We start from the raw sequence: 15,000 nt of genomic DNA on the forward strand, positions 1-15,000 counted from the left end.
GGGTAATTATTTTCTCTGAATTATCGAGATACTTCTAAATCTCACGAGAGCGTCCAACCTGTATCTCGTATCCATGGAGCATGTCGTATATGTCGAGCTGATCCTGGAGAAACAAACTATGTCCAGCTGAGATCTGAACGAGCTTAAAGACGGGACGATCTCCCAAAAACCCAGATCAAAGTAAAACAAGCAGGTTCATGTTTGCTTCCATTACATCCAGCTCTCAATATGAATGCCCTCGAAACTCAGAAAAAAAATTACCCCGAAAAACCAAGCATAAAAATAAAAAACCTCTGGAAAACAGAAAAAAACAGAAAAAAAAGAAAAAATTACCCCGAAAAAAATAAATTACTCAGAAAAAACTGATTTTCTAAAAATGTTTTTATTCAAGTGAATGCTTTAGTGCAGCTTTAAGATATAAATGTATAAAGTAGAATAATTAAAGACTCATGTACACAAGAATAAAGTAAAATAAATTAAAGCCTAACCCTAAAAGGCAGTAAAACATTTGAAAGCATGAATACATCTATAAATTATTACCATTAATACTATTCCACTGCTGCAGTAACCCTAACCCTACATTATTATAATATTAACCCTAACCCTACATTATTATAATATTAACCCTAACCCTACACTATTATAATATTAACCCTAAGCCTACATTATTATAATATTAACCCTAACCCTACACTATTATAATATTAACCCTAACCCTACATTATTATAATATTAACCCTAACCCTACACTATTATAATATTAACCCTAACCCTACACTATTATAATATTAACCCTAACCCTACACTATTATAATATTAACCCTAACCCTACACTATTATAATATTAACCCTAACCCTACACTATTATAATATTAACCCTAACCCTACACTATTATAATATTAACCCTAACCCTACATTATTATAATATTAACCCTAACCCTACATTATTATAATATTAACCCTAACCCTACACTATTATAATATTAACCCTAACCCTACACTATTATAATATTAACCCTAACCCTACACTATTATAATATTAACCCTAACCCTACATTATTATAATATTAACCCTAACCCTACATTATTATAATATTAACCCTAACCCTACACTATTATAATATTAACCCTAACCCTACATTATTATAATATTAACCCTAACCCTACATTATTATAATATTAACCCTAACCCTACATTATTATAATATTAACCCTAACCCTACATTATTATAATATTAACCCTAACCCTACACTATTATAATATTAACCCTAACCCTACATTATTATAATATTAACCCTAACCCTACACTATTATAATATTAACCCTAACCCTACATTATTATAATATTAACCCTAACCCTACACTATTATAATATTAACCCTAACCCTACACTATTATAATATTAACCCTAACCCTACATTATTATAATATTAACCCTAACCCTACACTATTATAATATTAACCCTAACCCTACACTATTATAATATTAACCCTAACCCTACACTATTATAATATTAACCCTAACCCTACACTATTATAATATTAACCCTAACCCTACATTATTATAATATTAACCCTAACCCTACACTATTATAATATTAACCCTAACCCTACACTATTATAATATTAACCCTAACCCTACATTATTATAATATTAACCCTAACCCTACATTATTATAATATTAACCCTAACCCTACACTATTATAATATTAACCCTAACCCTACATTATTATAATATTAACCCTAACCCTACATTATTATAATATTAACCCTAACCCTACACTATTATAATATTAACCCTAACCCTACATTATTATAATATTAACCCTAACCCTACATTATTATAATATTAACCCTAACCCTACATTATTATAATATTAACCCTAAGCCTACACTATTATAATATTAACCCTAACCCTACATTATTATAACCCTAACCCTACACTATTATAATATTAACCCTAACCCTACATTATTATAATATTAACCCTAACCCTACATTATTATAATATTAACCCTAACCCTACATTATTATAATATTAACCCTAACCCTACATTATTATAATATTAACCCTAACCCTACATTATTATAATATTAACCCTAACCCTACACTATTATAATATTACATCATTTCATTAGTTTGTGTGAAGGGTTAGGGTCCAGAACTTCATCGTGTTTCTATAAAACATCAGAGCGTCGTCGGCAAACTGGAGAAGTTTAACGCGTTAAGTTTCTTATTCAAGAGAAAAATACAATAAACTATAAATAAATATACTGATTTACTTTGATAACTTGGATATTTCTGCAGCTGTATGTGATAAAGAACCAGCCAGGCTTCCTCCGATCCGTCCATGCAGCTTTAATTTTTATTTATTTAAACATTTTAAAGGACTATGTCGTGTTTTCTCTTTATATAAAGCAGTTTTTTTTTCCATAAAAATGTATTATTATGAACTTTATTGGTGGAAGAAGCATTCAGTAGTTATAATATGATGCATTTAAAGTTATTTATTATGCAGAATGGATTAAATTAAAGGACTATGTCGTGTTTTCTCTTTATATAAAGCAGTTTTTCTTTCTATAAAAATGTATTATTATTAACTTTATAGGTGGAAGAAGGGCTCAGTAGTAATAATATGATGCATTTAAAGTGTTTATTATACAGAATGGATTAAATTAAAGGAGTATGTCGTGTTTTACAGGCTCATAATTATTATTAAAACCAGCCAGGCTTCCTCCGATCCGTTCATGCAGCTTTAATTTTTATTTATTTAAACATTTTAAAGGACTATGTCGTGTTTTACAGGCTCATAATTATTATCTCACACAACCTTTTTTAACTGTAAACTTTATTTAATACATTTTTGTTGTTTTCTCTTCATATAAAGCAGTTTATTTAAACTTATTTAAACATTTTAAAGGACTATGTCGTGTTTTTTCTTTCTATAAAAGTGTATTATTATTAACTTTATTGGTGGAAGAAGGGCTCAGTAGTTATAATATGATGCATTTAAAGTGTTTATTATGCAGAATGAACCTTTATGAACCTTTATGAACCTTTATGAACCTTTTTATGAGTGTTGCGTAACTCTTTATGAGCATGTTTGAGTAACTTCGGTCTAATTTATCTCCTCTGTGATCTGTGAGGCTCATCTCGTGTTCATGAAACTCAGCTACGCTCATCAGATAGTACGCCCACCCTGACCACACACACACACACACACACACACACACACTAACAGTAATACATACACACACACACACACACACACACACACACACACACACACACACACACACACTAACAGTAATACATACACACACACACACACACACACACACACACTAACAGTAATACATACACACACACACACACACACACACACACACACACTGTTGCTTCCTGTTCTGTTTATATTTGCTCTATCTCTGCTCTTATCTGACCCCCCCCCCCCTCCACCCCCCCCACCCCCACCCAAACCCAGCCTGACAGGGTTGTGAAATCACTTCCGAAAAAGAGAAAAAAAGCCTGCTTATAATCTGTTTTTCATCGGCGTTGCCATGGCGACCTGAGTGCAGGGGAGGCTGATGGACACGAGATTCAGTGACTTAAAGTTTAGAAAAAAGAAAAAAGAAAAAAGAAAAAAAGGGTTAAAAGTGAAGCAGGGCGGAGGTTCAGGTTCAGGTCCACACTTTACTGTGTGTAGTCGACTCACATTTCAGATGTCTATGAGTTGTTAACAGCTCCACCAAATACTGATATACTAATATATACTAATACACTCCAATATTTCCGTCTTATATTTAACTTTATATACTTTTTATTCTGCAGAGGCCTTGAACCTGTACGACCCTCAGCTTTGTTACATCCTGGACGGTTTCCTCGGTCTGTACGGACTCATCATCACCGGCATGTTCATCAAGGAGAAGGTCTCACACACACACACACATATACACATACACACACATACCTGTTTTACTACCTCGTGGGGACCCTGACGGGGGTCCAGCCTTTCTAAAGGGCCTAGAGACTTAACTTTAACTCCTAAATTCATCATAATTCAGTTTGAACAAACAAATAACTTGAAATATCAAAAACTCACATAAATCTGAAACCTTAATGTTGCCCCCCCCCCCTCATTGGGACCCGTAATGCTAACGTCTATTAGCATACAACTGACATCACTGTTAGCCACAGTACAATTCGAACAACTGTTGGATTGAAGCCCTAACCCAGGGGGCTAATCGCTAAGCTAATATGCTAATATACACACTTACACACTTTGTCAAGAGACGGTCCCCACACTGCAGTACCGTGTGTGACCTCTGGGGTTCACACACAGTCAGGAAAACCAACCCTGTGGGGACCAGGAGTCGGTCACAGTACAATTCATATTCATATTAGATAAGCTACATGCTAATACGAAGCTAACATGCTAATATACACACTTACACACACTTTGTCAGGAGTCGGTCCCCACCAGGATAGAAACACACACACACACACGCACACACACACACACACACACACACACGCACACACACACACGCACACACACACACACTCACACACTGCTTTATAATCTCACACTCTTCTGTTGTTCTTTCTTTAGTTCTTCAGAACCAAATCGAAGGTCGCAGAGGACAGCATCTACTCTGTGAGTCCTCACGTCTGTTTTGACTGTTCCTTCCTTCCTCCCTTCCTTCGTTCCTCCCTCCTTTCCTTCCTTCTTTCCTCCCTTCCTTCTTCCTCCCTCCCTCCCTCCTTTCCTTCCTTCTTCCTCCCTTCTTCCCTCCTTTCCTTCCTTCTTCCTTCCTCCCTCCTTTCCTCCCTTCCTTCCTCTTTTCCTTCCTTCTTCCTTCCTCCCTCCTTTCCTTCCTTCTTCCTCCCTTCCTCCCTCCTTTACTTCCTTCTTCCTCCCTTCCTCCCTCCTTTCCTTCCTTCTTCCTTCCTCCATCCTTTTCTTCCTCCCTCCCTCCTTTCCTTCCTTCTTCCCTTCCTCTTTTCCTTTCTCCCTCCCTCCTTCTTGTTTCCTCTCTCCCTCCCTACTTTCCTTCATTCTTCCTTCCTCCCTTCCTCCCTTCCTTCCTCCCTCCTTTCCTTCCTTCTTCCTCCCTTCCTTCCTCCCTCTTTTCCTTCCTTCTTTCCCTTCTTTCCTTCCTTCCTCCTTCTTCCTTCCTTCCTCCTTCTTCCTCCCTCCCTTCCTTCCTTCGTTCCTTCTTCCCTTCCTCCCTTCCTTTCTCCCTCCCTCCTTTCTTGTTTCCTCCCTCCCTCCTACCTTCCTTCCTCCCTCCTACCTTCCTTCTTCCCTTCCTCCCTTCCTTTCTCCCCCCCTCCTACCTTTGTTCCTTCCTTCCTTCCTTCCTTCCTTCCTTGACTCTTTTCTTTCTTTGTGTTCTAGGATCTGCGCGGTCAGGACAACGCTCCGTACGCTCCGCTGATGCCGAACAGAGATCCTGAGAGAGGAGGACGAGTGAGTGTTCCTGTTCAAATATCTGAGGGTTCTATCGGAGAACACAGGAAGAACATAGAACATAGAACATGAGATCCTTCAGTTTCTGTTAATGTGATGAATGATCAACGAAGATTTAGCTTGGTGGTAAAATAACTATAAAGAACCCTAAAGAGAACCACAAGAACCTTGACAGAACCTTAACAGAACCCTTATGAACCCTTTAAAGCTTAAAAAGTATGAAATTAAAATTCAGAAGAAAGAAATGTTATCAAGTCCTGAAGAACCTTAGAACCTAAAGAACAATGATGATAAGATATGTAAAGAACCTCAACAAAGCTTAAAGTATAAGTTTGACAAACGTAGTTCCAACAAATAATTGGAGAACCTTGGAGAACTGTGAAAGAAAGGTCACTGGTACGTCTTGAAGAACAATAAGGAACAATAAGGAACCCTAAAAAACCAGGGGCAAGAACATCAGAGAACCCTGAAAGCACCCAAACTAACACAGAATGACCCGGTTCTAAAATGATCAGGTTCTATGTAACCGAGACGGGGGAACACCTTAACAAACTATAAGGAACCCTAAAAGAACCCTGCAAGAACAACTGGAACAATGTGGAAATCAGCCAGGAGAACCCAGGTTCCTCTCCAGAGAAACATCAAGAACAATAAACAGAACATCAGGAACACTTTAAGCTCAGTTTGTAGAACCCTTAAAGAATGTTTGAAGAACCCGAGAACCTTTTATTAGAACGTTTCATTTATATTGTTCTTTAACTATTAAAGGTTCTCTAAAAAAGACAACAGCAGGAGAACCATCGACAGAACCTCGTAGAACCCTGAAAGACTCTTAAATCAGTCATTTCTTTATTTACGGTTCTAATCGGTTCTGTTTTGTTCGAACAGAACCGTAAGGCAGCAGACGACACCTACCAGGATCTGACCCCACGTACCGAAAGCAGCTACAAGGAACTTCCTGCCAGGAAAGAGGTGAGAGTACTTTACTGTAGTACTGTTTGAGGTACTAGTACTCTACTGTAGTACAGTTAGAGGTACTAGTACTTTACTGTAGTACTGTTAGAGGTACTAGTACTTTACTGTAGTACTGTTTGAGGTACTAGTACTTTACTGTAGTACTGTTAGAGGTACTAGTACTTTACTGTAGTACTGTTTGAGGTACTTGTACTTAACTGTAGTACTGTTAGAGGTACTAGTACTTTACTGTAGTACTGTTTGAGGTACTAGTACTCTACTGTAGTACAGTTAGAGGTACTAGTACTTTACTGTAGTACTGTTAGAGGTACTAGTACTTTACTGTAGTACTGTTTGAGGTACTAGTACTTTACTGTAGTACTGTTAGAGGTACTAGTACTTTACTGTAGTACTGTTTGAGGTACTTGTACTTAACTGTAGTACTGTTAGAGGTACTAGTACTTTACTGTAGTACAGTTAGAGGTACTAGTACTTTACTGTAGTACTGTTAGAGGTACTAGTACTTTACTGAAGTACTGTTAGAGGTACTTGTACTTTACTGTAGTATTGTTAGAGGTACTTGTACTTTACTGTAGTACAGTTAGAGGTACTAGTACTTTACTGTAGTACTAGTATTTTACTGTAGTACTGTTTGAGGTACTACTACTTTACTGTAGTACTGTTAGAGGTACTAGTACTCTACTGTAGTACAGTTAGAGGTACTAGTACTCTACTGTAGTACAGTTAGAGGTACTAGTACTTTACTGTAGTACTGTTAGAGGTACTAGTACTTTACTGTAGTACTGTTTGAGGTACTTGTACTTTATTGTAGTACTGTTAGAGGTACTAGTACTTTACTGTAGTACTGTTTGAGGTACTTGTACTTTACTGTAGTACTGTTAGAGGTACTAGTACTTTACTGTAGTACAGTTAGAGGTACTAGTACTTTACTGTAGTACTGTTAGAGGTACTAGTACTTTACTGAAGTACTGTTAGAGGTACTTGTACTTTACTGTAGTATTGTTAGAGGTACTTGTACTTTACTGTAGTACAGTTAGAGGTAATAGTACTTTACTGTAGTACTAGTATTTTACTGTAGTACTGTTTGAGGTACTACTACTTTACTGTAGTACTGTTAGAGGTACTAGTACTCTACTGTAGTACAGTTAGAGGTACTAGTACTTTACTGTAGTACTGTTAGAGGTACTAGTACTTTACTGTAGTACTGTTTGAGGTACTTATACTTTACTGTAGTACTGTTAGAGGTACTAATACTTTACTGTAGTACTGTTAGAGGTACTAGTACTTTACTGAAGTACTGTTAGAGGTACTAGTACTTTACTGTAGTACTAGTATTTTACTGTAGTACTGTTTGAGGTACTACTACTTTACTGTAGTACTGTTAGAGGTACTAGTACTATACTGTAGTACTGTTTGAGGTACTACTACTTTACTGTAGTACAGTTTGAGGTACTTGTACTTTACTGTAGTACAGTTAGAGGTACTAGTACTTTACTGTAGTACAGTTAGAGGTACTAGTACTTTACTGTAGTACTGTTAGAGGTACTAGTACTTTACTGTAGTACAGTTAGAGGTACTAGTACTTTACTCTAGTACTGTTTGAGGTACTTGTACTTTACTGTAGTACTGTTAGAGGTACTAATACTTTACTGAAGTACTGTTAGAGGTACTAGTACTATACTGTAGTACTGTTAGAGGTACTAGTACTTTACTGTAGTACTGTTAGAGGTACTAGTACTTTACTGTAGTACAGTTAGAGGTACTAGTACTTTACTGCTGTACAGTTAGAGGTACTAGTACTTTACTGTAGTACAGTTTGAGGTACTTGTACTTTACTGTAGTACAGTTTGAGGTACTTGTACTTCACTGTAGTACTGTTAGAGGTACTAGTACTTCACTGTAGTACTGTTAGAGGTACTAGTACTTTACTGTAGTATTGTTAGAGGTACTTGTACTTTACTGTAGTACAGTTAGAGGTACTAGTACTTTACTGTAGTATTGTTAGAGGTACTAGTACTTTACTGTAGTACTAGTATTTTACTGTAGTACTGTTTGAGGTACTACTACTTTACTGTAGTACTGTTAGAGGTACTAGTACTATACTGTAGTACTGTTAGAGGTACTTGTACTTTACTGTAGTACAGTTAGAGGTACTAGTACTTTACTGTAGTATTGTTAGAGGTACTAGTACTTTACTGTAGTACTAGTATTTTACTGTAGTACTGTTTGAGGTACTACTACTTTACTGTAGTACAGTTAGAGGTACTAGTACTTTACTGTAGTACAGTTAGAGGTACTAGTACTTTACTGTAGTACTGTTTGAGGTACTTGTACTTTACTGTAGTACTGTTAGAGGTACTAATACTTTACTGAAGTACTAGTACTTTACTGTAGTACAGTTAGAGGTACTTGTACTTTACTGTAGTACAGTTTGAGGTACTTGTACTTTACTGTAGTACTGTTAGAGGTACTAGTACTTTACTGTAGTACAGTTAGAGGTACTAGTACTTTACTCTAGTACTGTTTGAGGTACTTGTACTTTACTGTAGTACTGTTAGAGGTACTTGTACTTTACTGTAGTACAGTTAGAGGTACTTGTACTTTACTGTAGTACAGTTTGAGGTACTAGTACTTTACTGTAGTACTGTTAGAGGTACTCGTACTTTACTGTAGTACAGTTTGAGGTACTTGTACTTTACTGTAGTACAGTTAGAGGTACTTGTACTTTACTGTAGTACAGTTTGAGGTACTAGTACTTTACTGTAGTACTGTTAGAGGTACTAGTACTATACTGTAGTATTGTTTGAGGTACTAGTACTTTACTGTAGTATAGTTAGAGGTACTAGTACTTTACTGTAGTACAGTTAGAGGTACTAGTACTTTACTGTAGTACTGTTAGAGGTACTAGTACTTTACTGTAGTACAGTTAGAGGTACTTGTACTTTACTGTAGTACAGTTAGAGGTACTAGTACTTTACTGTAGTACAGTTTGAGGTACTAGTACTTTACTGTAGTACTGTTAGAGGTACTAGTACTTTACTGTAGTACAGTTTGAGGTACTAGTACTTTACTGTAGTACTGTTAGAGGTACTAGTACTATACTGTAGTATTGTTTGAGGTACTAGTACTTTACTGTAGTATAGTTAGAGGTACTAGTACTTTACTGTAGTACAGTTAGAGGTACTAGTACTTTACTGTAGTACTGTTAGAGGTACTTGTACTTTACTGTAGTACTGTTAGAGGTACTAGTACTTTACTCTAGTACTGTTAGAGGTACTAGTACTTTACTGTAGTACTGTTAGAGGTACTAGTACTTTACTGTAGTACTGTTAGAGGTACTAGTACTATACTGTAGTATTGTTTGAGGTACTAGTACTTTACTGTAGTACAGTTAGAGGTACTAGTACTTTACTGTAGTACTGTTAGAGGTACTTGTACTTTACTGTAGTACTGTTAGAGGTACTAATACTTTACTGAAGTACTAGTACTTTACTGTAGTACAGTTAAAGGTACTAGTACTTTACTGTAGTACTGTTAGAGGTACTAGTACTTTACTGTAGTACAGTTAGAGGTACTAGTACTTTACTGTAGTACAGTTTGAGGTACTTGTACTTTACTGTAGTACAGTTTGAGGTACTTGTACTTCACTGTAGTACTGTTAGAGGTACTAGTACTTCACTGTAGTACTGTTAGAGGTACTAGTACTTTACTGTAGTATTGTTAGAGGTACTTGTACTTTACTGTAGTACAGTTAGAGGTACTAGTACTTTACTGTAGTATTGTTAGAGGTACTAGTACTTTACTGTAGTACTAGTATTTTACTGTAGTACTGTTTGAGGTACTACTACTTTACTGTAGTACTGTTAGAGGTACTAGTACTATACTGTAGTACTGTTAGAGGTACTTGTACTTTACTGTAGTACAGTTAGAGGTACTAGTACTTTACTGTAGTATTGTTAGAGGTACTAGTACTTTACTGTAGTACTAGTATTTTACTGTAGTACTGTTTGAGGTACTACTACTTTACTGTAGTACAGTTAGAGGTACTAGTACTTTACTGTAGTACAGTTAGAGGTACTAGTACTTTACTGTAGTACTGTTTGAGGTACTTGTACTTTACTGTAGTACTGTTAGAGGTACTAATACTTTACTGAAGTACTAGTACTTTACTGTAGTACAGTTAGAGGTACTTGTACTTTACTGTAGTACAGTTTGAGGTACTTGTACTTTACTGTAGTACTGTTAGAGGTACTAGTACTTTACTGTAGTACAGTTAGAGGTACTAGTACTTTACTCTAGTACTGTTTGAGGTACTTGTACTTTACTGTAGTACTGTTAGAGGTACTTGTACTTTACTGTAGTACAGTTAGAGGTACTTGTACTTTACTGTAGTACAGTTTGAGGTACTAGTACTTTACTGTAGTACTGTTAGAGGTACTCGTACTTTACTGTAGTACAGTTTGAGGTACTTGTACTTTACTGTAGTACAGTTAGAGGTACTTGTACTTTACTGTAGTACAGTTTGAGGTACTAGTACTTTACTGTAGTACTGTTAGAGGTACTAGTACTATACTGTAGTATTGTTTGAGGTACTAGTACTTTACTGTAGTATAGTTAGAGGTACTAGTACTTTACTGTAGTACAGTTAGAGGTACTAGTACTTTACTGTAGTACTGTTAGAGGTACTAGTACTTTACTGTAGTACAGTTAGAGGTACTTGTACTTTACTGTAGTACAGTTAGAGGTACTAGTACTTTACTGTAGTACAGTTTGAGGTACTAGTACTTTACTGTAGTACTGTTAGAGGTACTAGTACTTTACTGTAGTACAGTTTGAGGTACTAGTACTTTACTGTAGTACTGTTAGAGGTACTAGTACTATACTGTAGTATTGTTTGAGGTACTAGTACTTTACTGTAGTATAGTTAGAGGTACTAGTACTTTACTGTAGTACAGTTAGAGGTACTAGTACTTTACTGTAGTACTGTTAGAGGTACTTGTACTTTACTGTAGTACTGTTAGAGGTACTAGTACTTTACTCTAGTACTGTTAGAGGTACTAGTACTTTACTGTAGTACTGTTAGAGGTACTAGTACTTTACTGTAGTACTGTTAGAGGTACTAGTACTATACTGTAGTATTGTTTGAGGTACTAGTACTTTACTGTAGTACAGTTAGAGGTACTAGTACTTTACTGTAGTACTGTTAGAGGTACTTGTACTTTACTGTAGTACTGTTAGAGGTACTAATACTTTACTGAAGTACTAGTACTTTACTGTAGTACAGTTAAAGGTACTAGTACTTTACTGTAGTACTGTTAGAGGTACTAGTACTTTACTGTAGTACAGTTAGAGGTACTAGTACTTTACTGTAGTACTGTTAGAGGTACTAGTACTTTACTGTAGTACAGTTTGAGGTACTTGTACACATTTCTAACGTGTTGTTTTCTGTTTGCAGCGTCAGAGGAAGAACGAGCAGGTCTACCAGGTGAGATTTTATAGTTTTTATGAATCAGTTAATAATCAATGAGTCTGATCGGGTTGTTCGGGTTGTTCGGGTTCGGGTTGTTCGGGTTCGGGTTCGGGTTCGGGTTTCGGGTTTCGGAGCGTTAACGTCTGGTTTTGTGTTTCAGGGTCTGAGTTCGGCCACCAGAGACACGTACGACTCGCTCCAGATGCAGCAGCTTCCTGCTCGCTAACGACGACGACACCAACATCCTCTTATCCGACTTTTATTGGTTGCTACGGCGACGGTTTGATCGTCTGTTTTAGATTTCGATGATTTGTGGAGATCTGAACGCAGGCTGTCGTTGGTTCGCCTGTTTTATTACGTAGATTCATATTTGGAGGGTTTTTATGACACGTGGAGGCGACAAAAAACTAAACTAGTTTATTTTCAAACACAGAAACATAAAAGAAGTAAGAAGTAAGTTCAGTTAGAGTCCAGAGGATTAATAACAGGAATAAAAGTGACTAATCTAATAAGATGAATGATCCTCTCTGAACCCCTCAAACCAGACGTGATGATGTCATAAGTGTCAGAAAACGTGTGACATCATCAGCCTCCAAAATCCTGACGAGAAATATTATTTTGAACCCTAACCCGTGAGTTTATAATCAGTCTTATTTAGTTCCTTTCCTTCCTTCCTTTCTTTCTTCCTTTCCTTCCTTCCTTTCTTTCTTCCTTTCCTTCCTTCTTCCTCCCTCACTCCCTCCCTCCTTCCTTCCTTCCCTCGTTTCTTCCTTCCTTCTTCTTTCTTTCCTTCTTCTTTCCTTCTTCTTTCCTTCTTCCTCCCTTCCTCACTCCCTCACTCCCTCCCTCCTTCTTTCCTTTCCTCCCTCCTTCCTTCCTTCCCTCACTCCCTCCCTCCTTCTTTCCTTCCCTGCCTCCTTCCTTCCTTCCCTCGTGTCTTCCTTCCTCCCTCCCTCTTTTCCTTCCTTCCTTCCTCCCTCCCTCCTTTCCTTCCTTCTTCCTCCCTCACTCCCTCACTCCCTCCCTCCTTCTTTCCTTCCCTCCCTCCCTCCTTCTTTCCTTCCCTCCCTCCTTCCTTCCTTCCCTCGTGTCTTCCTTCCTCCCTCCCTCCTTCCTTCCTTCCCTCACTCCCTCCCTCCTTCTTTCCTTCCCTCCCTCCTTTCCTTCCTTCCTCCCTCACTCCCTCCTCTTTCTTTCCTTCCCTCCTTCCTTTCTTTCTTCCTTCCTTCTGTCCTTCCTTCCTTCCTCCCTCCCTCCCTCCCTCCCTCCTTCTTTCCTTCCTTCCTCCCTCCCTCCATCACTCCCTCACTCACTCACTCCCTCCTTTCCTTCCCTCATACCTTCCTTCCTTCCTCCCTTTCCTTCCTCTCTTCCTTCCTTGACTCGAGGGTCATAAGAAGACGAAACAAACATTTCAAGGCTTCTGAAGCTTTGTAGAAACTTTCATCTCATTTAAATCTGAACATTAGCAGCACTGAGCTCACTTCCTCGTCTTCATCATGAGCTCACTTCCTCGTCTTCATCATGAGCTCACTTCCTCGTCTTCATCATGAGCTCTTCTTTAATGCAGCAGCAGCGTTTGGCCACCAGATGGCGCCACTGGACTGTGTTTCTATAGTTAATGTAAAATAACTGCTCAGAGTTTGATGTGTAAATATAAATCTGCTTTAAAGCTGCATTATATTTAACCCTCCTGTTGTCCTTGAGTCAAGGAAGGAAGGAAAGGAGGGAGGAAGGAAGGAGGGAAGGAAAGGAGGGAGGAAGGAGGGAAGGAGGAAGGAAGGGAGGGAGGAAGGAAAGGAAGGAGGAAAGAAAGAGAGAAGGAGGTAAGGACGGAAAGGAGGAAGGAAAGGAGAGAGGGAGGAAGGAGGGAAGGAAGAAGGAAGGAAAGCAGGGAGGGAAGGAGGGAGGAAGGAAAGCAGGAAAGAAGGAAAGGAGGGAGGAAGGAGGGAAGGAAGAAGGAAGGAAAGGAGGAAGGAATAGAGGGAGGAAGGAAAGAGAGATGGAAGAAGGAAGGAAAGGAGGGAGGAAGGAAAGGAGAGAGGAAAGAAGGAAGGAGGTAAGGAAGGAAAAGAGGAAGGAAAGCAGGAAAGAAGGAAGGAAGGAAAGAGATTAGGGAGGAAAGAGAGAAGGAAGGAAGGAAGGAAAGGAGGGAGGGAGGAAGAAAGAAAGAAGGAAAGGAGGGAGGAAGGAGGGAAGGAAGAAAGGAAGGAAGGAAGGAACAGTCAAAACGGACAGGGTCAGTTTGACCTGGGAGGACAACACGAGGGTTAAATATATATATTTTTTTAAAAAGATCATGTTTTATATTAAGCTTTAAAACGTTCATTTCAATAAAGTTGCTTCAAAAAGTAATTTAACAAAAAAGAAAAAAGAAAAGAATGAGTTTCCATGTAAAGTCTCCTCTCTTGTGTTTTCTATGAGTTTGTAGAACATTATTAAACCAGTGAAATAGAGATATAGAAATGTTCGGTTGATATCTTCCTGAGAATATGTGCCTGAGTGTTTTAGCTTGTTGGTGTTCGCTCTGTAAAAGCTTCTCTCAGCTTTAATGTTACAAGAAATGTTTTAATAAAATGTTTTAATAAAAGTTAAAGCAGCTCAAAACGCCTCCTGCTGGACTAAAGCAAGATTTCATCATTCAGTTATTTATTATACAACTCATTTACACATTTATATTCATGTCTTTTAATTCATTTATTGGGCTTCTGATGGACTTTAACCCTTTATAGGACACTCACTGAAAGGAAGGGAGGAAGGAAGGATGGAAGGATGGAAGGAAGGAAGGAAGGAAGGATGGAAAGAAGAAAGGGAGGAGAGAAGGAGGGAGGGAGGACAGATGGAAGGAAGGAAAGGAAGGAAGGACGGAGGAAATAAGGAATGAGAGAGGGAGACAGGACAGATGGAAGGAAGGAAAGGAAGGTAGGACGGAGGATATAAGGAACGAGAGAGGGAGAAAGGAAAAGAGGAAGGGAAGAAAGAAGGCAGGGAGGAAGGAAAGGAAGGAAGGAAGGAAGGAATGTAGGGGGGAGGAAAGAAAGAGAGAAGGAGGGAGGGAGGAAGGGAGGAAGGGAAGA

At 38.0% G+C, this 15,000-nt stretch overlaps 1 protein-coding gene across 1 annotated transcript in view; it reads left to right on the forward strand.

Moving 5' to 3' along the window:
• Positions 1-12,367, forward strand: part of LOC128354310 (T-cell surface glycoprotein CD3 zeta chain-like) — a 24,475-nt gene extending 12,108 nt beyond the window's left edge. The window contains exons 2-7 of the mRNA XM_053314555.1: positions 3,837-3,934; positions 4,618-4,662; positions 5,407-5,478; positions 6,367-6,450; positions 11,909-11,938; positions 12,084-12,367. Of these exons, the coding sequence (XP_053170530.1) occupies positions 3,837-3,934; positions 4,618-4,662; positions 5,407-5,478; positions 6,367-6,450; positions 11,909-11,938; positions 12,084-12,149 (395 nt within the window). The 3' untranslated portion in view covers positions 12,150-12,367. The remainder of the gene's footprint in view (positions 1-3,836; positions 3,935-4,617; positions 4,663-5,406; positions 5,479-6,366; positions 6,451-11,908; positions 11,939-12,083) is intronic.
• The last annotated feature ends 2,633 nt before the right edge of the window (positions 12,368-15,000 follow it).

Source organism: Scomber japonicus, chromosome 24 (assembly GCF_027409825.1).
Source record: "Scomber japonicus isolate fScoJap1 chromosome 24, fScoJap1.pri, whole genome shotgun sequence".
NCBI classification, from domain to species: domain Eukaryota; kingdom Metazoa; phylum Chordata; class Actinopteri; order Scombriformes; family Scombridae; genus Scomber; species Scomber japonicus.